The 24,963-nt window shown below is 48.9% G+C and overlaps 6 protein-coding genes across 9 annotated transcripts; 4 read left to right on the top strand and 2 right to left on the bottom strand.

The window, feature by feature from the left end:
- The first annotated feature begins 120 nt into the window (after positions 1-120).
- PV06_11100 lies at positions 121-3,445 on the top strand. Of its 2 annotated transcripts, XM_016412720.1 has the most exons (5): positions 121-726; positions 786-1,469; positions 1,524-1,852; positions 1,902-2,263; positions 2,330-3,445. In XM_016412720.1, exons 2-5 carry the CDS (start codon positions 1,419-1,421, stop codon positions 3,325-3,327), a joined length of 1,740 nt encoding a protein of 579 aa, XP_016256901.1. In that variant the 5' UTR covers positions 121-726; positions 786-1,418; the 3' UTR covers positions 3,328-3,445. The 2 variants fall into 2 exon arrangements, with proteins under 2 accessions (XP_016256901.1, XP_016256900.1); XM_016412719.1 differs by having other exon boundaries at positions 121-1,469.
- A 2,787-nt stretch (positions 3,446-6,232) lies between these two features.
- PV06_11099 lies at positions 6,233-9,207 on the bottom strand. Of its 3 annotated transcripts, none has more exons than XM_016412717.1 (4): positions 8,733-9,207; positions 7,930-8,517; positions 7,723-7,877; positions 6,233-7,669 (listed from the first exon to the last, which is right to left on the bottom strand). In XM_016412717.1, the coding sequence occupies exons 2-4, from the start codon at positions 8,410-8,412 to the stop codon at positions 6,553-6,555; spliced, it is 1,755 nt and encodes a 584-aa protein (XP_016256898.1). In that variant the 5' UTR covers positions 8,413-8,517; positions 8,733-9,207; the 3' UTR covers positions 6,233-6,552. The 3 variants fall into 3 exon arrangements, with proteins under 3 accessions (XP_016256898.1, XP_016256897.1, XP_016256899.1); XM_016412716.1 differs by having other exon boundaries at positions 7,930-8,496; XM_016412718.1 differs by lacking the exon at positions 8,733-9,207 and having other exon boundaries at positions 7,930-8,582.
- A 1,922-nt stretch (positions 9,208-11,129) lies between these two features.
- PV06_11098 (uncharacterized protein) lies at positions 11,130-12,221 on the top strand. The gene is made up of 3 exons (XM_016412715.1): positions 11,130-11,268; positions 11,321-11,404; positions 11,467-12,221. The coding sequence occupies exons 1-3, from the start codon at positions 11,233-11,235 to the stop codon at positions 11,725-11,727; spliced, it is 381 nt and encodes a 126-aa protein (XP_016256896.1). The 5' UTR covers positions 11,130-11,232; the 3' UTR covers positions 11,728-12,221.
- Positions 12,222-12,961: 740 nt separating this feature from the next.
- PV06_11097 (uncharacterized protein) lies at positions 12,962-13,455 on the top strand. The gene has a single exon (XM_016412714.1). It carries the CDS (start codon positions 13,069-13,071, stop codon positions 13,387-13,389), a length of 321 nt encoding a protein of 106 aa, XP_016256895.1. The 5' UTR covers positions 12,962-13,068; the 3' UTR covers positions 13,390-13,455.
- A 6,977-nt stretch (positions 13,456-20,432) lies between these two features.
- Positions 20,433-22,315, bottom strand: PV06_11096 (acyl-CoA desaturase). Its single transcript, XM_016412713.1, has one exon. It carries the CDS (start codon positions 22,098-22,100, stop codon positions 21,576-21,578), a length of 525 nt encoding a protein of 174 aa, XP_016256894.1. The 5' UTR covers positions 22,101-22,315; the 3' UTR covers positions 20,433-21,575.
- An 839-nt stretch (positions 22,316-23,154) lies between these two features.
- On the top strand, positions 23,155-24,473 carry PV06_11095 (uncharacterized protein). The gene has a single exon (XM_016412712.1). The coding sequence runs from the start codon at positions 23,306-23,308 to the stop codon at positions 23,657-23,659; it is 354 nt and encodes a 117-aa protein (XP_016256893.1). The 5' UTR covers positions 23,155-23,305; the 3' UTR covers positions 23,660-24,473.
- Positions 24,474-24,963: the final 490 nt, after the last annotated feature.

Genomic DNA, 24,963 nt, shown 5'->3' with positions numbered 1-24,963 from the left:
GAGTGTGAGAGTGTGAGAGTGTGAGAGTGTGAGAGTGTGGGGATGTGTTAAGCCGTACCTAGACTTGTTCCGCGTCTGTCGGACAACCCCAAATTCGGTGGTTGCCATATTCTCCAAAACATCGGCGCAGCCACCAACACGGTCATTTCCACAGCTCCCTGAAGATCAGGCACCTGTTACTCGATCAAAGCACATGGACCACATCTTACAGTGGCATAGGTGACAAGCGGGCATGACAACTTCAAGATGCCACTAAACTCCTACCAAGTTGCAGAGTTTGATTCCACGAGGCCATCGAAGAAGACAAAGACTATCACACCACTCAGCAGCGAGCGACATAGCCAACAACATCCTCAGATCCGATCTCACCGTCAAGAAAAGAAAAGAAAAGAGCGCAGACGACTAACCCGGCCTACTAGAACACCATCATGAATCTTGGGGAAGCGGAGTCTGATGCAGAGCCCCCTACCCGAGGCAGAACGGAATAGGGTCATTGCCAATATTTATCACGTCTATCCTATTGATCCGGGGGAATTCCCAAAACCCACCGAGCCGACAGCGGTAGGGACACAGGGAGAAGAAGCAGCAGAAGAGAAGCAGAAGGAGGAGGAGAAGGGGCGGGGGAAAAACCGGAAGGTAAAGAAGTAGAAGGAAGAAAGCAAAACCGAAGACAACACAGGAGGCAGATATACAACCATTGCTGTCTTCCACATCATCTCCCTGGGCGTCAGTACCAAGCCTCCTCAACATAGCACCCGTGGAAGAATTTTTGACGTCAAGTTCAGCAGAAACCGAATGGCATACACCATAGTCCCATTGAAGGAGAATTTGGCCCCTCGGCGCGAGTCCTGGACGAGGTAGCATCGCGTTCGCTGGGAGACAAACAAATTCAGAATGGCGACTACGTGATGATCCGGCTCCAGCCTACATGCAGGCCTTACTTTCGTCACTTCATACGATTCCTCTTACGATTCCTCTTCAATCTCTTCGACTTCCTCCTCGTGTTCTCGAGCCACATGCCTCGCCGAAAGAAGTTGACCACCATCAACCTGACTTCCGGGGGTTCATACTCCAGTTACATTCTCGATGACGTCTGCACAATTGAGGTCTCGCTCGCAAATATGAGGAGGCCTTGTCGGAGACCCGTCCCACGACGTTATATGCATCAAAGACTATCTGCCATATCATTCGTATTCAGCGCCTCTTCGAGGAGTCCGTGCTATGACCTGATAGGACCGAACGTCTGTTGACTCTGCAAAGATACTGTGGCAAGGTCGGTCTTGATCCAAGACTGACTCTGCGCGAATGTGCCACGGCTCGGATGGAGAAGCTTCCTGCATTGGTTGCTCCAGACCTTCACCATCAAGAAAACCAGCACGGTGACGACCTACTGGCGGCAGTTGAGTCAGCTGTACATCATGTGGACACAGCGTCGTATGGACCCGGCCGTGATGAGACAAATCTTCGTGGTACGTAAAACAGGCAATTTTATACGATGTCAGACCGCTGAAGCCACACCACAGTTTATTGAAGGGCCATTGACGGAAGAATATGGCATGGACAATGAGGAGATCGAGAAGCTCCTCATGGAGGCGGACGATTTCGTCGAGCTCATTCGTTACCACTGGGCCTCGGATATCAACGGGTTTCCCAATGAACGACAACGTCGTCTCCAGTTGGCGGCGATTCTGTTGCTGGCAGCTTTCACCGGGTCTCGACCTCAAGCCTTATTGGACTTGACGTACGGCGATCTGGACCTCTATATCGAGAAGAACACCGAGACTCACGCCGACATGCTCCGACTAGGGGTGAAATTGACAAAGACGAAGTCCCGACAGAAGCGGAAACGACCGTGAGTATCACTCTATTAGGAAGTCCATGAGGCTAATGCGGCTACAAAGGAAGACGTACACCTTCAATCTAGACGATAACCCAATCTTCTGCGTCATCACCCACGTTGTCAGCTTGGCTTTCGATGACTCGGCTTTCGGGCCCCCTGATCTTAAGTCACCCGACATTCTGTTCCGTCTGCGGGCGCGGCGGGAAAAGGGTTGTCAGCCAATTCCGTGGCGAAACAATATGCTTGACGTGCCCGTCTTTCGCCGTGCTGTCGCCACCAAGGAAGGCGTCAAGACATCGCCAGATAAAGCTCTAACCTACAACGTTTATCAGGCCTGGGTTAAGCGTCTAGGCGAGGCGTTGGGCTACCTACAGACGCTGACCACGTATTGCCTCCGCCGAGCCCTCGGCAACGCCATCAATGGTAAGTGGCCTTCTCTAACAGGTCTGCCGAGAAGAGTTCATCCCACTGACACGGCCACTCGCTTAGATGATCCCAAATCTAACGCGGCCGTCCGTAACCTTGCCCTCGATCATGTTGGGTCTTCAACTATCTTCGAACGGAATTACCTGTCTCGTATGATTCGTTACAGTACGCAGGACGCATTCTGGAACCGGGACGGCGATCCGCAGGCGGCCAAATCGGCCAGTCGCATCGGATGTCTTCGCGATCCCAACCGGCCGAGGAAGCTGACCGACGAACAGAGCCAGCAGGTTCGACAGTTGCCATCTGTCCGTCGGCTTCTAGAGTCGCGAGATCGGGTTCGCGGCCTCATTCTTCGTGAATTCGGAGTGCTTCGCATGGCAGTAGGAGAGCCAATCCATGCGGAGTATAAGAAGTTGGAACGTATGGTTAACAGCACGATTCGAGCCGAGGAGCGAGCTCTATTGAAATGCAGTCAGCGGCAGTACGACGAAACGGCTCCTGTTGAGGCGATCCAGCGGCAGATCAGAGGAATTTCAGCCGAGGCACAAGAGCTGGCTCTAGAGTCGGACTCGACACAGATCAAGATTCCCGAACGACGGCAGATTGCGGAAGCGGCCATGAGCGACCCGGCGGTATTCACCGGTCTCAAGGCTCTATCTCGACACATAAAATGTTCCTCAACGATGATCGCGCTGTGTCAACGACGGGAGCGACGATCGACGAGAGAAATATCTTCAGCTACAAAGACCGGATTGGCGGCTGGCGTACATGATACTCATAGTCTACCGCCTTCATCGACCTTCGAGCGTATATTCCCGTTAACCTGTCAGAAACATCAGTGTCTCTTCTGCCTGTGCAGTGATCTCCCCCAAGAAGATCGGGAGAAACGGTATGCCGGTAAGCACTCCCTTCAGAGACATGCGGAACGCTGTCGTCTACGGCACTTTCAAGAGCAAGAGCAAATTCCTTGCCCCGATAACGTGGCTTGCCGTGGAATTGTTTTGGAAGGAAAATCGCATTTCAAGAACCATGCCGCTTCCGTACATCATTTCATCTTGTGATCTATATTTGGCCACAACCGAACATGCTATAATATGCTGCCGGAGAGAATGCTTGTTCCGTCCGATGTCAGTCAATCCGATCTAGCCTGAAATCTCAGATCTCTTTCACCATAAATAATTGGAGTTTCTTCTACGAAGAATCCCCCTAAAGCCTTCTCTGTTAGGTTATCGCGCACAAGACCCGCGGACACAAGCCCCAATCCCTGTGTTGTTTCGGTGAGTACTACTAGAAGCAGAAACAACGCGCATAGATTCGGGCCTCGCCGGGGTAAGAAAGGTATCAAGAGTTTATTCGCAAGATACTTTGTTGTGTGACTGGGGGAACTCTGTGCGCGAAACGTACTGCTTATTATATTGTACTGACCGAGACATGAATTGATGAGTTTATTCGACAGAGTCGGCAAGATGGCTAAAGAGAGACAAAGGCCAAATTTCGTCCACAGGTTGTGCTGGTCAAGTTGGTCTTCTTGGCCATGCTAGACGTAACCAGGTCAGTCTGGACATATCTGGAACCCGGAGATGAATTCCGAGCATGCAGATCCAAAGATATTTTTCACCTCCCTGCAAGCAGGATAACCTCCGCAACCCTGACGACTGAACTTCATTGGTGAATTGAACCCCGAAATTGCGTACGACTTCGAAAACTAGCAGCTCTTCAACAGCTACTCCGATCCTTGATAGTGGAGTTGGCTCTTGAAGGCTAAGTTGACATAATGCAGCTTCGACATGACTGATGTCAGAATTATATCACCGTCCCATAATGTATAACTCTGCCAGTGACGAAGACTGGCGATCCTCTTTTGAGCACAGATAAGTCTCTTTCAAGATATTCTTTCCTTCAGAATTAGTAGAACTAGTTGATTTCAATTTGAGTCCGCACGAACCAACATTTCGATTCGACACAAGAAGAATCAAGAGTATCGTGGAAGAACACGGAGTCAGTTTGCTGGCCGACGAGTCATTTCTCAGAGAATCTACCCAATGGTCTACGGCCAGCTCACCAATTCATATGTATTCGACAAGTACATTCAAGAAGCGACGTACCTCGCACGCCTGTGTTCGATGTCAGATCCGTCGCTTCAAATGTTCCGGAGGGGATCAATGTCTCCGGTGCTATAAAGACAACGCAAATTGTGTATATCGAGAGCGGAAAAAATGTCGAGATCAGAGGTGCGCTGCTAGACCGGTAGCAGAGAAAGCTAGAGAGTCTGATTAAATCGACAGACAACTGAAAGAGTGCAGCGCAATGATCCACGAGCTGGAAAGAGAACAGGCGATCCTCCTCGAGGCTCTCCGGGGGTTAACGCGTTCACCTCACTTCCAACCTGAGAAGCATCCAGAAACAATGAGGACCTTAGAGGTATCCGCGTGCCCGTCGCATACCATCTACGTGCTGTGCTAAATATGTCACTGACATAGGAGTTTGCACACGATTCCAACGCAGGCACTTTCTTAAACCCTGCTCTTGGCGACGAGGGTCTTGACTTAGTGAACGAATCTCAACTTGAGGAGTATACAGGCAAGATGAGCCAACCTCAAACAACGAACGGACGTCACTTGGATTTTAGTAGCGCTGAATCCATTGGCTCGCAAATCTCTGCGAAGAACCTATCAGCAAATGTAGAGAATCCACGGCAGACATCTATTCCCTACATCTTAAACCAGCGGAAGATTTGACTCAAAGAACTCAACAGCCCAAAGACTCAAGACGATGTCTTAGTATTGATCAACATACTGGCATCCACGGCGATGAGGTGCCACAACTTTGGTAGCTCAGGCTCGTCAGCTAGCTAACCCTTAGGCACTTGAAGACCCTGCTCCGCGAATCTTGAATACCACCCCAACTTGGACAATCTTCCATAGAGTCGAGCTCGTCTATAGCGCTGAACGCAAGTAGCATGCATGGAAATTGAGAGCCTAAAGATCTGAAATAAAGGTCAGCACTCTTCATACATGCTCAGCCCCAAGCTGCAGCAATGTCTGATGCACGCTGGCTGACGTATAGTAGCCAGGATCACAAAGAGCTACTGATATGAACAGATGCCGAGAAAACAATTCTCTGCCAGGATGTAATTTCTACACCCAGCCGGACATGGTCAAGGTCTGAGAATTTGACGACATACGAACTATATATGCTTAAGTGGTCAGCGTCAGCATGAGCCGCCCCCGTTCGAATGCTTGTTCGCTGATACGAAGAAACGCGTCTGTCTAGCTGGCGGGATATGCATCCGCCACCAAACCCACCTGTAGACGAGAGAGACCAGAAGACAAGTTCCACGCATGTGCTCCCTTTACATACATGAAAGAGTAGAGATCAGGCCCGTTGTGTGCCGCAGATTTCTTTAGCTTCTGTCTCCAGACATTGCTAGAGTGATTCACGGTAACAAGGTGATATTATGCTAATGAGATCCTATTCATTACTGGGAACCCCCGTCCTTTCCTCGGTGCCACATACAACCATTTCCCGTTGACCTGAAATGGTAATGCTAGCTGCCTTCCTGGGCAAGTTTTTGCAAGTTTCATTGACCAACATCAGAGGACTTCCGGCAGATAGATTGCTGCAATTGGCTAGAAGGACATGACGACAGTTCCTGACGTCATTATATCTTACTCTGGCGTAATTTCCTCTGACAGATCCAGTCAAAGCGTTCTCCAAGCAGGAGTCGTGTTTCCGGCACCTGGGTATTGCAGTAGCGCGCTGGACGATTCCTTAGCGACCGCAACTGTCCTTTGACTTATCGCTCCTTCTTGGGTCGGACGCAGACATCGCGGTTATTTCCTTCCCTGAGTCTGTATAGTATAGCGAGGATCCTGTCAGAGGCAGCCAACATTACGACCAGGAAATCATGAACGGTATTCATGTCAACTTCCTCCTAACTAAAATCGATGTATACTTATGGATGTAGTGACATACGTAGGAATTTCCAATGGCGAAGATTACTATCATCATATAGATGGACTGAGCATGCGCCAAGAGCTCACTGTCTGTTAACTAGCCACTGATGGCAATCCACCTTTTAGGCTTATACTTCGCAGGCTCTACAGACAAACCTGGATCACTCCACCACTGCGATTCCTGCCATTTCATATTTGAAGGAATTAATCCATATTCCTTAAGAGTGTCTCTGGTTTAGGGAGCAGTCGCTTTGAAACTTCCGGTATCTCTATCGTACGATGCAGCCAGTCGTTAGAGCCACCGTGTAGCGCTTGTACGTCGATAAATCGTTAGTCGTTCTGCCAGCTGGACGATGAACCTGAAGAAGATGGAGCTCTAGTATGAAATTGGCTCCATTTTTCCACCAATGCCTCATAAGATTCCGCCATCGGGCCGGCACCAAATGCTGTCGCAGCTTTACCTGCGGGCTTCACTCCAATAGCAGGTGAAGAAACACTGCCTTCAAACTGGATATCGGCGTCTTTGAACATGTTTTTAAAATTGTCCGACGACTTAAGATGGAGTTGACGTAGTCTGAGATGTAAAACACGCAACATGCTCTCCGCGGAAACCGAACGGCGAGACAAACCGTGCAAGGCTACAGCCAGTTTAACAAATGACGATTTGCACCGATCGCCGTCGAGATCGTTGATGACGACAGACAAGGCCGCGTTGACTGGTTGGAGAAAGCTGATGGGTATATGGTCGACGCCCCAGTACACGGACTGAAGGTGGACAAGGTCGGCTATGGCCAGGGCTGAGCCCATGTTTTGCGCTCGTATAACAGGGAAGAGAAGAGCGAGAGTTGCGTCGTCGTCATCCTCCGCCTCTAGTGTTAATGTCAGTTCTGATAATACTAACACAGCCCAATGATACTGGGCATGCACGCTCAAAGTATGGGGTGTCTGGACTCCCGTAACTTGGACACAGTCTGAAAGATTGTTATACCAAGTCGTTAAGTCACGATGAAGCTCTTCCAGACTGTCACGCGCGACGGGGTTGATCTTCGCAGTGTCGTCGACGAAAACACACTGACTGATGTGGTAGCAGATTTCGTACAAGCCGCTCAGGTGATGCAGATAGCAGCTGGGATGGGTAACTGCTAGAGGACTAACACGGGGGTAGGGTGACCACACGTCGGCCGGTTTCCCTTGGCAGAGACGAGCCTGCCAGTTGATAGGAGGTTCCATCACAGGCCGGTTGCGAACCGCAAAAGTTGCAGCGGTGGTAGAGACGAACACGGCCCAACTAGTGTATGCCAAAAGTTGCTGAGGACTAGAGATTGGCTCTTTTCCAGGTGGCGTCCTGGCCTCTTGCGACCGACCAGGATTTTGAAATTGCTTCAGATGGTGGGTCATTTCTCGCATAATAGCATAGGCGAGTTTGTCGATGCCTCTGTTCTCTAAACTTTGCTTGATAAGCAACGACTTCAACATAAAGAAGGATACCACTCGGCTTACAACATCCATTGGACCGCCATGAATTGTATCGACGGTAAGGACCTCTTCCGCGCCGTTGTCTCTGCATATCTCTTGGCTTCCTCATAAAAGAGATCTTGTAGGGGTTTCTCGTCCGACGGACGGACATGATCGTCGTCCAGAATGTCATAATCAAACTGGGATACTCTCGGTTAGTAATTACATCTGTCATCTAGTGTTGTCACTGACGCAAGCATCTGCCAGAATCATATTCACCAAAGCTGCCGTGCATATTCCATCAGTCTCGTGTCCAGATTGCATGGCCGAGACAAAGGAATCGCGGTCAATAAACGGATAGCACCAATGGCGCCATGTAAACCATAGTGATAGGAGATGCGACACGAGCCTGTCATCATCTGTGACTGTCGTCCAAGGTTTGGCTGGCACCTTGAACAAGGGCCTAGCGGTTCCTAATGTGGCTCTGAACAAAGGACTTGCAGGTGACTGTGGCGGCCGCTGCCATGTTGCTGCCTTGTAGGGAGACCCTTCCTCTGCTGCGTGAGGGAAATTCGTGGCAATATAGCTGGAGACTTGCTCTTTCGATGTATTCGTTCGGATTATACCAATAAGGTTTTCCACCTGACCATTGTGACCATTTCGGATCGCTTCCATCAAACGGGAAAGCAGTTTTTGATCCGATTCCAATTCTTCGACCTTTTCCTTCCACACCATCCTCCTGCGGCCATCCTTTTCTGTCTCGCGGTTACAATCTGTTTGTCTCGTCAAACAGGCTGCACAAGGGGTATCGTCATCACACTATTTGCAGCCATTCATGAGCTGGGATCTTGTAAGTTGATGTTGGTTGGGAATCAATCGGCCGCGTCAGACGGGCTTATCAGAATACAGTGGCACAGCTTGACTTGGAACCCAGACACACAGGACACACAGAAGCCGGGGCGAGTGGTCGGTGTTATGCATACGAGGCTCTCCAGTCAGAGTGCGGTACCCTTTGCAGAGAAAACCACGGGAAACGGCACTTGAGATGTACGCACCTTGATACGATGTTTTTGGCAAGCGGTGCATGCTGTTGTGATATTCCGTCGCTGTTTGGTGGGTAATCGAAACTTGTTCAGGTCGGAAATCATTGCGGGGTACATCGGTGTCGCGGGCGCCAGAGGCCTCGGATGGTTTTGCGACATCGTTGCAGGCGAACCTGGAGACCTTCAAGACCACCTATGCGGTCAGTCGCGAAACTACTCTGTAGGGGCAGGCGCCATAGACGGCTACTCGGACTTCGAAAGCTAAGTAGAAGATCGCAGGCCGGCGAATTGTATGGATATCGGAATTCTGGTGACGAGAGATTGTTCAATCGAAGACGCCTTCCGGTCGCAGTGCGGCTGGTAGAGAATCCATAAAATAGAGCGACTCCAGGGACAGGTCGTGGTCCACGTACGGTGTCTTGCTGCTGTGGCGTCGAGAGCTGATTACAAAAACAGAAGGTAGCATTTGCAGTCACCCAAGAGAAAGGGTGCTTGTAAGGCTAACATTGGTGTCTTGATCTGTTTATATCACTTAAAGCGGCGCTGCCAAAGTTGTGCTTGGCTTCCACTTTCGAGCAATACCTCGGCAATCTCACACCGAGTTGTCTGCGTTCTTCTTGGCCAAATATGTGATGGCGAGCAACGAGCAAAATGGAAATGGCATTGTATACTCTCCGTATGCGCCACACATCTCGTCCTGGAAAATCAGAGCGTCGAATCCCTGAAAACATCCACATCAAACAATCTGGCAGTGACACCTTTCCTTCCGCTCTCCCTCCTCTCGATGCGGGCCGTATCCCTGACAAAACACTTGCTCACTCCCTGCGCCATTATCGATGGCAATAAATGGAAGACTTTCCTCACCTCAGACCACCATCGTGGACCCCCATACCTTAATCACTAAAGATAGTAAGAGCAACAACGTGTTATTTTTAGACGTCGCAGTCGATGAATGGTAAGTGTATCTTTTGAGTCGCTCTTCTGGATCTAACCGAGATAGCTTTGCACTATGTCCTCACCTCTTCTTCTGAGCACTAGAGCTTTTAACGTGGAAATCTCCTTCCCTCCTGGCGCGAATTGCATCCCGCAAGCAGGAGCCACGACCGTCTATCAACAGCGATTCCCGGATAACACATTTTGAAGGATGATTTGGAGTATGGCACACTTAGTCTCAAGCGCCGAAAGACATTGGTTCGATAACAACATGGGCTATTTACGCTGATTTGACGAGAGCAGACAAGCTCCAAGACCCGTCTAAAAGTGTCTATTTGCGGAGCGATATACACATCGTCTTCGACGCGAAGTCCTTTGCTAACAATGCACGATACGGCTTGGTTGTACGCAGATTCCCACCCGATAGACTTACAAATCTCACGCAGAATCCGTCACCCGGTAGTTCATCGAAACCACATCAACAGAATCACACAGAATGAATACTCATCTTGCGTTGAGAGGGTGTTGAGCACGGTTCAGCAGGCTTTAGCACATAGCCTGTTAAGCATTGCACGACAGAAAGAATGAGAGAGCTATAAATGAGACTAGCCCGCAGATTTTACATTAACGTCTTTTCCAGATCAGGGTAATTACGAATCAACCGTGGTGCTTGCACACTATGACCGCTTTCTGCGCTGTTGCTCTATCACACATGGTCGCACGAGAACAAAATCAGCTTGCCAAAGATCTGAAGATGCCGCCAGTCTCAATACATTCATTCTTTTACAAGCGCATGAGCAAAGGCAACGTGCGGAGTATCAACGGGTCATCAACCGAACACGAAGTATAGCGTACCAAGCTGCTGCACATGCAAGAAGACTTCAAGATCACCGTCAAGTACAAATTGATCATGAGCAACGATTGAAACGAGAGGCACTTCGGTGGAAGATGAAGCTACAAGCCAACCTAGAGTCGGTTGAAAGACTGATTCATGATATGCCCAGCTCGAGCGTGATAAAGGCGTACAGTCGACTAGACTTAATATGGCTAATACTTCTAAAGTTGTTGGCTTGTCTGTCCGGTTTTTTGTCTAGGAGAGTACTCACGACTTCTTTCTCATTATGATCTGTACTGTACGTAGTCTTGAAAGCATTTTTTTACGTAGCTCACAAATATACTCTCATAACCACTGTCGAGCTCAGCGGTCTTGAAAAGGTTATATAACTAGCCTACCTTGACAGTCGGCCCAGTCAAGGTAGTTGGATGGAGTGCAAGTCAGGTGAAGAGCTGTCGCCCGGACGCACTGTTGCAGTGACGAAAGCCCTCCACGGGGGATTACTGGCCGTTTTGCGCCCTCGTATTTTGCTCCCGCCAGACCGAGAGATTGGAGTCACGTGTAGTACCCAGATCATTCCACGTCATCGCAGACTACCCCTTCCCCCTCAACGAACGCCGCATATGACGAATTTCTGGGGGCCTAATGTTAAAAGACGACTGCGAGAGTATTTAAATCAAATTCGAATTGTTATACGTTGGCAAGCTTTCCATAGATCCGTTAATGCGGTGAAACTCGATTGAAATGTCCCGTAAAACGCAACAGGAAGATGCAAGTGAGGTGAATTAAAGCGCTATGGTGAAAATGTGAAGCCTCCACTAACCTTCATTAGCCTCTTACCGAACATGAAAGGCAAGTCTACGCACGATTTGGGACTCTGCCAAAGCAAGATATTCTCCTACGTTCCCAGGTGAAAGTAAGTCATCGTCCATGATTCCCTTGGCCAGAAATCCCTTGTCCGATGCTGATATTTCTCAGGAACGCAGATTCTTCGACTCGGGAGATTTCGCAATGTCCAAAGCCAGTAATGACTCTGTGGCTGGACGCCCACGCACCGGGAAGCAACATCCCATACCCGGCGACATCTCGAATCTCTCCTCACCGGTACCGGGCGATAGTAACGTGGAATCAGATGCGAATGCTTCGCACCACCAGAAATTGAGCAAGAGCTCGGAGAGTGGGCAGCGACGTGACAGTGAGAAAATGCAAAGCTCCGAACTTGCTGGCAGCGCCAAGTAACCGGGGGTAGAATTCAACAGTATTGTTTAGGTTGATAGGAGGAAAGGATTCCTGGCCGCGAAAGTTGCATTCCACGCCAACGTGCCCGGATTCCGAGAAATGGCACATGTTATAAGCGTTTGGTAGTAGTGTGGTAGTAGGTTTGCGAGGCCCTTGAGATAGCCGAACAATACTCGTAGGACCCACTATACAGTATTGTCTCGACGTTGAGATGACGTCTCTGGCTTTATGCCTGCATTGGTTTGGCGATCGACGCGAGGAGCGACGAATTACGTGGTATAACAAGACCATATCATTGACCAGGACAATGTAAGCCGCCCTTCTTCGAGTGGTCATCGGAGGCGCACACTCGATCGAGACCTACAACATCCACAGCTAGTGCCAGAAAAATCATAAAAATATGTTGCAGAACTCTGAAAGAGAATCTGGAAGAGGATCAGGGGGGATTACTGAGAATCTCCAGCTGGCTTACGGGCAAGGTAATGTCCTAGCCGTGACCCGTCGCCCGAGGTGCATGCTTTCGAAGCATAGAATTGGGGGACTGCGCTAGGAAGATTGTCCCGCGCCCCGGTGGCATGTGTTTACTCGACCTGGGAAAGTTTCACATGGGTTTCATGTACCTAACTCCAGACATCGGACTGCTTTCGTGCGTCAACCAGGGTATTATCACATGCATTGATGTTCATTTGTAACGCTTATTCATCCAGCCGTTCCCAACAAATTTGGCCTTTTGGGTTCTTTCATATATGACAGCCCGAGACCGAGGGATTTCGGCCGTTCTGCCCTTTTGTGTAAATATTTTTGCCATGATTGGGAATTCCGCCACTGAGTATATCTGGATTGTGACCTGGGCTGCCATCCTCCATTCGATCGGCCTGATCGGTTTAGACCTCTCTGCTCTGATCGCTTTTCGACCTCGTGAGAGCGTGTATATATATGTGCAGCATGGGAGCCATGTTTGTGAAGATGTTATAACGAATTGATGGAAAAACATCTCGAGCCTGACCATAATCTCATTTCCTCAACAAAACTCTGATATGAATCTCTCCGCAGTCCGATGATGGCCAAAGTCTTAACCCTATGAATGAATAACTAAGTGCCCACCACCTAATATTTGCTCTACCTCAGTAATTCGTGGCTAATTAAGCCGAGGATCTCTTTTGTGTCTATTCACACTATATGTTTCGACAATCAGAATCGAAACTTGATTTCTCACGAAATTTGTCTTCGAACTTCTCTTCGATGATTCTCCAATCTCAATTTCTTCTATCATAATTACTTAAGTGCAATTTACTCCGTACTTGATTCACATATTTATCTTCTTTTCTCTGCACACAGACAATGATTTTAGTCTCCTCTTTCAGTATGAGACTTATTCGATATGTCAGCCTTCTATGCCTTTTACAACTATCCCAAGCACGCGCTCTCCTTTATAGCAATGATCTGCCCTCTAGCCTCATGCACCTAAGATCCAAGCCGGTCATATCACCTGCCGGGCTTTTCTGCAGGCCAACAGGCCAAAGTTTCGCTGGCAAATGGGGCGTACGACTCACAATCTACGATTGTCACGATAAATGTATCTGTACCATGTCCGAGAGAGTGATTTACTCCACAGCGAGCTTGCGTGGAAATCGCCGAATTGACGTATTTTGTAGGCAGTAATGCCTTTGTATGTCAACCTCTGAGAATAAACTCTGGGAAGAGAATGAAGATGAAAATGATCTTGACGAAGGTATACAGAGCTAAATAGTAGCGAGACTGAAACTATAGTAGATCGATGTGGCCCGTCAGTTTATGCTTTCCACAGTTAGAGCCGCTATCAACAAGTAAAGATTTAAGATCGACAACCGTGACATGCGAGGAAATATAGTAGTGATAATCGTTCAACTTAAAGAAAAACTTCCATACAGTTTAATTTATTTCTTCGGCTATCCTACGTGTTTCTTAAGAGCGTGATCTTGGAGTCTTACCAAACGATGAAGTGACCACCACTCCCTCAGTGATCGCTAAAGAAACCTAGGTTTAGCGAAGGCTAAGATTGGGGAGAAGAGTGCCTGTTGCGAAGCTTGGTCCAAGCTGTCAGTCTCGCCTCAGCTTTTTTAGCCTGACGAAGGGGCGATCTACAAATGGTAGTGAGCCGCTCGGCAAATAAGAAAGGTAAGCTATGGCTATGAGGGCCATCAGAATAGAGTTTCGCCAACGTTAACACTTCCATGAACTCTCCTCTCTCCAAATCTTAACATTTTGAGGGCATTCTGCATTCGTTAACGTAAAGTCGGAGGTTGGCGTCATCCGAATATCCCATGGCCTTCCTAGCCTTCAGCAGTTCATGGCAGTCTAAACATTCTCGATCGACTTGCTGATCAGATTGAGAAATTGACTTTTGCGTAAGTAAAGATCGATCTCAGTGTTAAACATTCAGGACGATTGACCTCGCGTGGTTTGGCTACCAGATCTGCAACTCTCTAGGGTCTCCCACATGCGGATGTGTCAAGGACGGTCAGAATAATTCTAGACTCCCTATTTTGACTCCCAGGGTGTCGACCATATTACAATCTATCAGTGACGGAAACAGGACTTCTTTCCCACACTTAAGGTTCATTGGCTATCATTCCACGATGTAAAAAACCTTTGACACAAAAGGATATACTGTAAACGAGTGGCGAAATAAAGGTTCTTCGATATGGTCCTTATTATAATAATCGCTTTTTTGATAGGAGGTCTACTGACTCGTCAATCACTACCTAGTGAGATGGGCAATCCTTATCCTCTCGGCTAGATCCATGAAAGATTGTCGATATATGGCATGGCACGGCCGTATCAGAATGATGCGTTAGCCATTTCTTCCGCACCAGATACATTTCTACCCCTGGCTAACTCCAGGGCCATTTCTACCTCGACCAGTCATTCTAAAAGTGGTCTTCTTTCCGTCTCTCTTCACCCGTGCCTTTCCTCGATTCACCGCCAAAGATCACTCAGAAGTGTTTCTTAGGTCGCCTTAGCGTCGAGTGATTCTTCAGCTCGCTTTGAGGTAATCCAATACTCTTCGTCCTCTTAAACACGAAGCCTTCTCAAAAGATCTGATCAACGGCTTCGCGACCCACATCACGTCAAAGCATTTAGCGACAATCATAAGCTTCGCCAGCAGGTGACCAGATATTATCCCCAGGCTTTTCTGACACCAGGAGACGTTGGCGGTCAAACAGTCAACAAGCATGTACACTTTGAGAAGTCCCGCCCGAGGGGTTACAATCGTGTTTCTGTTCCACTACGTTGCTCGTCTCGAGAGATCAGACTACTCCCAAAGACAAGCTCTCCTAGTCAGTCGTGGGCAGGTTTCTTTAACTAACCCATACATACTTCTTTTCCTCCTCTCGCACCAATATCTCTGTTACTTATATGACTCGACTACTATTCTTATTAGACGTTGCGTTGACTTTTCCAGGAGAACTGCACGACCCAATAAGAAAGTACAAGGAGAAGCAAAGTAAGAACAGGTTCTCAGAGCACCCACATCAACTTGAGATTCTGACACTACCGTCTATAAAATTTATTGCAAGCCACAGAAAGTTTCCTTGTCTGAACCTTTATCGGTCAGCGGAGAGCTCAATGTCCTCGCCTAAGGTCTCGCTAACAACCTATTCTGACATGCTATTGGCACACGACCTCCCTTTTCTCTCCGAGAGTCTGCTTCAGTTCGTGGCTTACTATACTTCTACATGACAATCTCTGCTAAGGCTTGTGCTTCGCAAACAGCCCATCTCTAGACTATTTAAATCATTCAATTGGAGACCATATCTATCGTTGACAGCCTGGGCGCACCCCTTGCATTGGACAGATATAACCTGGTTCTCTTCAACCAAGGCTCATTCTCGCCCAAGCGTCGCGACGACAGCAAGTCCTATTGGGGCTTCATCTTAACAATGGACTTTGATCTCTAGGTATCACCATTTCTGGTTGGACGATAATTGCCTATGTTGACACTGTCAAGTGACAATTTGGTCTAGTCCTGACCATTCGAACAATCTCAAGAATGAGCTGATACCTTTCTGCTGCCTATGGCAGTCTGGGCTGTCTTTTAATTTCACAGAGACGTGCATCGTTCCGTATTGACTATGGTTAATCCAATTTCAAGGCATCACAACATACTAACAATTTACGGAACGGCTGTTAGGAACGGCCTGTGGAATAGGCAGAGTGATAACACAATAAAAATAGGTCTTCCTATCTAGGTGCTCTAGTTACAGAACTCAAAGCATAAGGAAGAGAAGTTCCTTGTGCGGGAAGCCTGCGATAGTTGTGCGGTTCCCCTGAGTTCTCTTGGCGTTGTGTGCTTGGCACGTACGCTTGGCGTGGAGTTTGAGATGTCGTCTGAGATGTCGTCTGCTCTCTCTTCTGTCTACTCGTGACAACGGCAATCATCCTGCGAAGGTCGAATCAGCCATAATCTCTCGCCAGCGAGTACCGCGGCGAAACATGGCTTATGCTGCTTTGACTATGTTAAAAGCCCAGTACAGCACCATGAGAGAGCTATATTCGAACTACCTACCAGTATAGGTCATCTAGGTACAAATCTCCCTGAAAAATGACTTTACCCTTTAATTGAATGACCTCTCAAATACTACGCAATGAGATGTAGCGTGTCCGGGGTGGGTCTGTCTTTTATTTGTCGTACGTCTGGCGTGACTCGCTCATCACTGTCCCATGCACTATGACGCCGTCGAATCTAATAGCCTCACCGCACAAGGTCCTCTTGCGCTTTGGCCTGATATGATGGCTTCAGAGCATCCAGTAACACACGTTAGAGTCAAGCACAAGATCCCTAGCACTCAATCGAGCATAAATTCATGCTATCTCACGTCAAAGCAGTTGGATGACAAATTTGTCGCCGAGATCCGGAGCATCGAGCTTTTCGCGAATCGACTCGCCCATGGTTGTCCCTTTCCAGCCAAAAAAAGAAATATCACAAAACCCTACAGCAGGACGACCAAAATGGCAAAATTCTTTGCCAGCCAGCCCTCATGGTTATGTCGTGATAAGCCCAGCTAAGGTGGTTTAGGGTGTTATATTGGTAAGTGAAAACTCTCTTGGTTTGGGGTTGCTTCCCCACTATCAGAGATACTTTAGCAGATTCATAATATATAGTCTTGATATAAAGACAGGGTAGAGGTGGATATCGGTGGTTAGTGCTGGCAGGTGGGAGGTCTGGCAGTAATGTCTGTTGATGCAAGGGTGAATGAACGGACGATTGATGGTTGTGAGCTCCTCCTATTGGACTCGCAGACACAGCACAGCCTTGTGTGAATCAGTCGGGAAGGACGTAGTTCCAAAGATCACGATTGCTTCTGCTTAACCGTGCGCCATTCAACCAAAAGACTTCCCACAAGCGTAGTACAGGCCAATGCGACGGTAAGGTACCAAGTGTGAGTCAAATTCTGGTCGATACAACTCAGGACATTGTCCCAGTGCTCCGGGGGGACCACATTCTTGATATCGCCAAGGCCATGCTCCTCGATAAACTTGGGCGTCAAGCCTGGTACAAGGTCTTCCAGACTTGACGGCAACTGATTTGTGAATAGGACCTGTGCAATTGCGATAAACACTGCCGGACCCATACTCTGCCCGAACAAGATGACCCCAATCCCAAGACTGACATCTGCAGCACTCAATGTCGTCTGAACAGCTGACTGGGAGCCTTGAAAGCCGATGCCGCCACTGAAGCCCGCGAACCCAGAGTAGAGTATGATCTTGGCCAGGGACGTGTCGAGATTGTATGTCGTCATCAGACCCGCGGCAACGGGCATGCATATGGAGGCGAATACCATGAAGGGAGCGTAGTAGCCTAATAGGGTGGTGCCGAGACCCTGAAGAAAGAGCCCGAGCATCATTCCAACGAGGATAGGTATCATCAGGTAACCGCTCTCGCCTGGGGACTGAAAAGGACAGAGCATCGTCAATTCAGTTGCATTGCCTTATATCGTGAATCGGGGGACGAAATCTTACTTTGGAACGAACCACTTGATAGTATGTTGGTAAGTACCACTCCAAGACATTGGTCATGGAATTCGTGCACGTGGTGAAGATGAAGCCTGCGATGACATTTCGATTTTTGATGACGCGGAAAGGCAGTGCTGCAGAGTCTCCGCGTCTGTACTGATTGTAGATGAAGGCGGCGAATAGCACGGCGAACAGCACGAACAAGCCAACCACCTTCCCATCCGACCAGGGATACTTTGTTCCCGCCCAGGACAGAGCGATGAAGAGTGCTGTGAGAGATGGGATGAATACACAATTGCTAATGAGGTCGAGCTCTTGAATCTTCTGGGTTAATGTGAGGTCGCTTTCTGGACGGGTCCTCAGATCGGAGAAGAGGAAAAACATGGCCATCAGCGCCACAGCGCCGATAGGAAGATTGATCCTACGAAGCGATCCGCATCAGTCTGCCATGATAATGCATCTATTATGGCGTGAGATGGAATAATAGCATACCAGAAACACCATCTCCACCCCAATGATTGTGTCAGGGCACCTCCAACTATCGGCGCCGAAATGATTGCGAGCGACTCAACGCATGCCATTAAACCTTGAAATACTGGTCGCTTGTTCTGAAAATGCCTTTGGTGTCAGTGCCGTTGATCAAGACTGCTTTGGGGTCCTGGTGGCAATGGACGCTGATATCACTGTGTCTTTGTTCCACGAGACATAGCAGATACCATGTATAGAAAAAAATACTTGCTCACATTTGGCAGAATCTGCACAGCAACCGCAAAACATCCAGCCAGCTCCCCTGCGAATCCCATGCCCGTCAATGCTCTTCCGAAAATGAACATTTTGGATGAAGTAGCCGTGGCACAGAATAAAGAACCGACGAGGAATATGACATTACTCATCATGAAAATGGTCTTGATTGAGAAGAGCGTATACAGCTTGGCAAACCCGAATTGGAAGGCACAGGTACAGAGACGAAAGGCCGACGAGTACCAGCCTACATCGGCGATGGTGTGGAAATGATTAGTGATGCTGGGAACGGCCGTGGCGACGATGTTGGCATCGAGGCCTCCGAGGATCAAGACGACGCATAATGCGATGATGGTGAACCAGAATTTGGAGCCTGTTGGGTAGTTGGGCTCTATTTCAGGGGGAAGAGTGGCTTCAGTGTTGAGAGGCTCGATGGTTGGTGGCGAGGGTGGAGGAAGCGATGGTTGTTCCTGCTGTGGTTGAAGACTGATAGAAGCATGGTGCTCGGTCGAAAGGCTGTCTGTCGTGGTTGTAGTTGTTGTCGCCATCATGAGGCCTCTCCCTCCAAAATGGTGATCCGAGAAGAGAGAGAAAGCGAGAACGAAAACGCTCGCATATATGTCAGGTACAAATATTGTAACTGTTACCAACATGAGACCACAACGGAGTACTGTCGGCTCATATGCACTAGATTTGCAGGGTCCATGTTGCAGATCCTAGGTGAGATGCGCGTTTGTACCTCGGTTCAGCTCGGTTACAACCCTTGTTGCGGTCTTATACTGGTCTGCACCCACGAAAACTCGCATACACTAAAATTGCAGTTTTCTCATATCTCCAGGGCTGGGAACTGGTCTAAATCCATTACAGGATTCGGCAATCACTGCGAGTGGCCACAGCCACCAGAAATCAATACACAGTTGACAACAAATGAATAGAATTCTGATTATGTAATACTGATAATCCAGAGAAGGAAGGCGCGGGGTAAATATTCCATGGCGATCACAAATCCGCAGTTTGGACTACGGTCTAAAGGGCCTCGAGCTGGTCCTTCACAATCCCGTGTTGTGCCGCGTCTGAGACAGGGTTTTGCTCAAAGACCGGCAGAGAGGGCGGAATCGGCCGGTCGAGCCCGTTGTTGAGTACCAAATAGTCTTTGCGAGATGGATTAAGCGTCACGCTAGACTCACCGAGAGCCACAGCCATGTCCTCCAATACGTGAGCTGTTCGCTCACGGCTCACAGCGACAGCAGACGGCCAGATCCCTCTGGCATGAGAAGTATGCCTATCGAAAAGAATCGCGCTCCCACTAAGCCAGAAAGGCTTTGAAATAAACAAGTTCGCGTACCAGGAACGATCGAGCCTCTTGGAGCGTGTTTAAAGGGTGCACCACGCGCACCCTCTCCTGTACGGCATGACCTACAGGACTTCTTCCAATCACCTGCGGCTTGGGCCTTTGAATGTGGTGTCCACCCGGACAACCTGGCCAATATCGCGCTCAAGCCACTTACTGGGCATCGCTGGCTCCTCACGGCAACATTATTGCGACGTGCTAGCGGTATGGATGATCTGAGACGAGACCGGGCTAGGAGGAGAGGAAGACGGTCACCCGATTCAGACGCGAGCAGCGAATTTTGTCCAAGCGAAGTTGAAACGGACTCCCGGCCGACGAAGCGAGGCCATTGGACGGTAGATGAGGATAACAACTTGACAAAATGGAGGCGTCTGGGAAAATCGTGGTCGTGGATCTTCGATCGATTTCCCGCACGATCGAAAGTTGCCGTGCGATCGCGTTGGTTCGTGGTTCTAGCACCACAAGCAAAATCCACCTAAAAAACCAGGTCCAAGACTCGTAGACAGAGGGAGGGTTCTCTTCACAGAAGAGACTATGGGCTCACCAGACCTAGTCAATGGTCAATGCGTTTTTACCCGTTACAAAATATCGGTATTGATCGCAATTTGTAAGATTCCTGCTGTATTTGTCCCTAGTCATCGTCTCATAGATAACACCTTATCATTGTGCGAACTTGACCAGTAGGCCCTCTTGCACTTGTCCAAGCCAAGACATGCTTTTGGCAACATTTTCGATGCTACGTCCGTTAAATATGTTTTCTCCCTGTGTTTTTCAGTGCATCAAGGAACGTCTGTCCCCATCGTTGACTACAGCGACATACAGTTAGTAAGATGTTGTTATGAATCGGACCGACGCCCTGGGGCGTCCGCGCATTCACGTAGGTTCCCTAGCTGGGGCACAGTGGTGTCTATAGCAACGGTAGCATTTAAGAACCATAGGGTCCGACTATAGACTTAGGTTGACCACGGAGGTCCTATCTACCATGAGGAGGGAGCGTGACTATATAGACTTCTTACTAACCAATGAGCACAGCGCTCTGCTGGCTATGTTGCTCTGTCCACAGACCGCACTGATCAACAGAGCCACCTTTCATCACGTGACTTAGTCCTGTCGGCCTGGGTGCCTTTCTCGCAGCCGTTCTCTGTGCTGGCAACCCCGTGCCATCTCGGCTCGTAACAGATGTCTCAAATTTTTGGGTGAGATTTTGTCACCTTGTGTTTCTCATAACAAACGAATGCAACTGGTTGAACCTCTGACGTTTTTCCTCTTCGTCCATCGTGACGGCCTGGTGGATGGCCTTTGAAAACCTGTCCGTATCCCAGGGGTTGAATTTGATACAGTCGTCGAGCTGCTAAGCTGCTGGTAACGACCCTTCTCGATTTCATTCCTTCGAAATTGCTTCAGGTCGGAGGCGAGCCCAAGGTACTTCCAACACCATATAGACCACTTGGTCGGGTCGTATTGGTACCATTCAATGGCACTGCGATAATCAGAAGGGAACTCGTGGTGAAAGTTATGGTAGCCCTCGCCGAAGGTAATAAGAGCGGTAATGATATGGTCTCGCGGAGATTTACGATCGTCGAATGGCTGATCCCCTACATAATGGGCCAACGAATTGACACAGAATGTAGCCTGTTGAAGGAAGAAGATCCGGAGAATGCCGGCGTAGATAAATCCACCGAGCCAATCACCCCAACCGAGACCCGCAACGAGCATGGGTGCTATAAGTCCCATGAAAAGAACGACCTGGAGGTAGTGCTTACGCTGCCAGAATGACGACTAGATCCTCGTTGAGATCAGAAATATCGGTGCGTCCAATTCTCTTCGGGCTTTGTTTCATAATCATCCAACCAAAGTGAGAGTATAGGAGACCTTTCTGAACAGAGTATGGGTCCTTGTCAGTATCGGTATATCGGTGATGCGCTCGGTGGTCCCTTGCCCACCATCGGATTGAGCCTTCGACCGCACCACCACCCAGTCCCGCAAGGAAAATTCGAAGGGGGAGCGTGGCCGAGTATGATGTATGTGCCCATAATCTGTGGTAACCAGCTGTGACACCTAGCCCGGTGGCGAAGTAGTAGAGGATAGCCCAGATGGCAGTTTTGAGCTGAAGAGGAACCCAGAATGCTTGCACGCAGCCATAGGTAGGAACGCCGATGATGAGAGTGACATTGAGCCAGTTGATGTGCTTATACCAGTTGTATTTGGTCATTGGAGTATCCGTGATGTGCACTTCCTTGAAACTCTCCTTGGAGGCCGTGCTTGACGCAAACGGACCAGCCATGAGATAAAGTTGCTTGACAAATCTGCCCAGACTCAGGCAGCCGGCAGTGAACAAGCTCAGTTGGAACTTGGGTTGGTCAATTAATTCCCGATGAAACAAACCGAAGATTCATGAGATCAAATAAGTTGACTGATGTGAAGACTGGGGAAGAGTCTAGAAGAAAGGTGATAAGTTACGAAAATATATCCCAATGGACCTAGTCGCCATTTTTTGAGGTATCCCTGAGTTCCCATGTTAGTTAGGAAAGAGGTGGTGGCCTTAAAAGGCTCCCAGTTCACAATCGACTAGGATCCCACCATGGCAGTACTATGCTACGTGGTTTGCTCTTCTTACAGACGATCCTTCCAGGTCTCTCACCAATAAACTACTCATGATGAGAACGGTCGCACGATTGATTCGGCCGTCAACATTCTTGTTGGGAGCTTACACTGCACGTAGTCGGCATCATGGCGATAGGGAAGACCATGGTCGTGTTTAACATGTGATGCTATAGAGGCAGATATTAGGCCTCATCCACTTTCCGTTCAGCCACATATATTGGCTGGTACTGTAGAATGGATACCGTTCTACCACATGCATGCACATGCCAGGACTCATTGACCCCACCTTGCCCGCTGGCTGAAGCCGTTCCTCTAAAGTAGACAAAGCATGACATCACCTGTACAAGGGATTACAGCCGGCCCACCTCAACAGTTTTAAAAAGGAAGAGGCGACAGGTTAAGTCGTCCTAAGGCGAGAGCAATATGCCGTTAATCCCGGTGCCAAGCATGCCGGAATATAACCCCCGGGCTCCGTGGGGAGAATTTCGCCCGTGCGGCAAAAGTGCTCAGACATGGGCCACTTGTTGACCACTAGGAAGTTAACTCCAGCTCATCATCCAATTCAGTAAATATCCTTCCCACAAGTTATCACCAGTCAGTCCCATCTGTACGGTGGAGATGTAGAGAAACGGCTCCCCCAATCAAAGACTCGGCAGACGGAAGATCTAGGCTCTTTCAGGCCCAGGAATGACGTACCCTAACAATGCGTTCTAAATACGACGACCGACCACTCACTCGTGCTTTATAAACAGCATCCACCCGGCGACACCTAGACACCTCGAGAAGACGCCAGACTCAGACGATTGTTAAAGTCGGATACCGTGAAACCATAAGCCAACGCTTCAATCTTCCCCTGAACCTACAACCTAACTTTATCTTCGCGCCATGCAGAATCTACGGACCACCAGAATGGATGACAGTCTTGAACGACTCTTGTCAGATCTGATAACGGCGTATCATATCCTTCACAGCCATGGTGTACTTGACAAAGAGGGTCAGGTTTCCGTCCGCAATCCACGGGACTCATCTACATTCTTCATCAGCAATACTCCGGCCATCCTGGTCTCTTCTAAGAGTGATCTGAGCCAGTGGTACGTGGCCGATGGCTCTCCAGTGGCGGGGTTTATGACGGCTACGATCAGGTCGACGAGAACCCTCAATGGTCCGAACATTACGCCCATAGCTCCGATTATAATATGTATCCAGGGGTACACAGCGTCATTCATTCACACTGCTTAAGCGCCATTGCTTACGGCCTGTGTAACAGCTGGGGTAGCATGCTGCAGCCCAGCTATCTGATGGCCGGGTTTTTGGGGGCATCTCCTCCTATTTTCGACATTGCTAGACATTAGGATAGTTTACTGGACTCGTACCCACGGAACTTATTGGTCAACAACAAGTTCCTTGGAGATGCGATGGCCGGGAGATTCCGGCAACCTCATGACGGGATATGCACCTGCAAAATGGGCTGTCGGACCTCCCCGAGCAAAAGGTTGTCTTCATGCGCGGTCACGGATATACGACATGGGCCAAGAACTTGCCGGACGTCGTCTGGAGGGCCATCCATATCCGTCGAGATGCAGACATCCAGACAACTGCCATGAATCAACGAGGGTTAACAGACCTCGAAATCGTTTACCTTTCAGAAGGGGAGGCCCGAGACTGTGAGAGAACAATCAACCATTGCTGCCCAAAGCACTGGTCATCGTGGTTGGCGGAAATAGAAAGATGTGGGCGCTATCAGAATGATCTGAAAGAGAGCATGACAGCAGCTTGACAAAAGAGGGAAAATATATGCGCTCCTCCGTTACCGACACAGACTTTGGTATCGAGAGAGGTTGGATGTCGCCGCAGACGTCTACAGGAGAACTGGTAGTTCGACGGGTAAGCAGGAGGAGGTTTTCGTTACACGTGGTGCCCAACATCTTACTTCCACTAATATATTATGTTACAAAGGACAGTTGAGCTTCGGCAAAATGAGGTAGCTTGTGCTCTTGGCCGACACATAGTTGCAATGTTCAATGATAAGTGAAAGCTGGATTTATTCTCTTCGGGTATACCACAAAATTTAGACACCGCTAGTCTCTTTTATTATTATATCGCGGGGTATAGTCCATTATCCGGCGGTATAAGCGTTCCAGTATACCACTACTCTCACATCCCTTTCCTTGCTATCGCTCGTACCTCGACGCTGGTTGCTTCATACAGTTGCGCTGCTGGCAAGGAAAGAATCGACATAATCGATGATACCGGCCAGAATCGTTAGCTTTGCAGCGCCGATAAAGCCGTTGCTCTAGGGAGCGAGAAGCGGCGTGGAAAGTGAAATCTGATCGAGACTGTAGTTATCTATTGGTCTTTTACGCATGTGACTCACACACCACGGATATGGATTCCGGAATTGCACGTGTGACCGAAATAACTATCACATGCTTCATGACGTCCGTGCTATACCCGCCGGTTCCCAACAGAATATCGCGCTTTATGTCGGAGCGTTAATCTACGACTTGTTTTAAAGCCGAAGACCTAGACTTTGGAGCGCTCCC

This window comes from Exophiala oligosperma, assembly GCF_000835515.1.
Source record: "Exophiala oligosperma strain CBS 72588 unplaced genomic scaffold supercont1.19, whole genome shotgun sequence".
In the NCBI taxonomy this organism is placed as follows: domain Eukaryota; kingdom Fungi; phylum Ascomycota; class Eurotiomycetes; order Chaetothyriales; family Herpotrichiellaceae; genus Exophiala; species Exophiala oligosperma.
The sequence above is the reverse complement of the archived record's forward strand: the minus strand, read 5'-3'. Positions and strand labels throughout refer to the sequence as shown.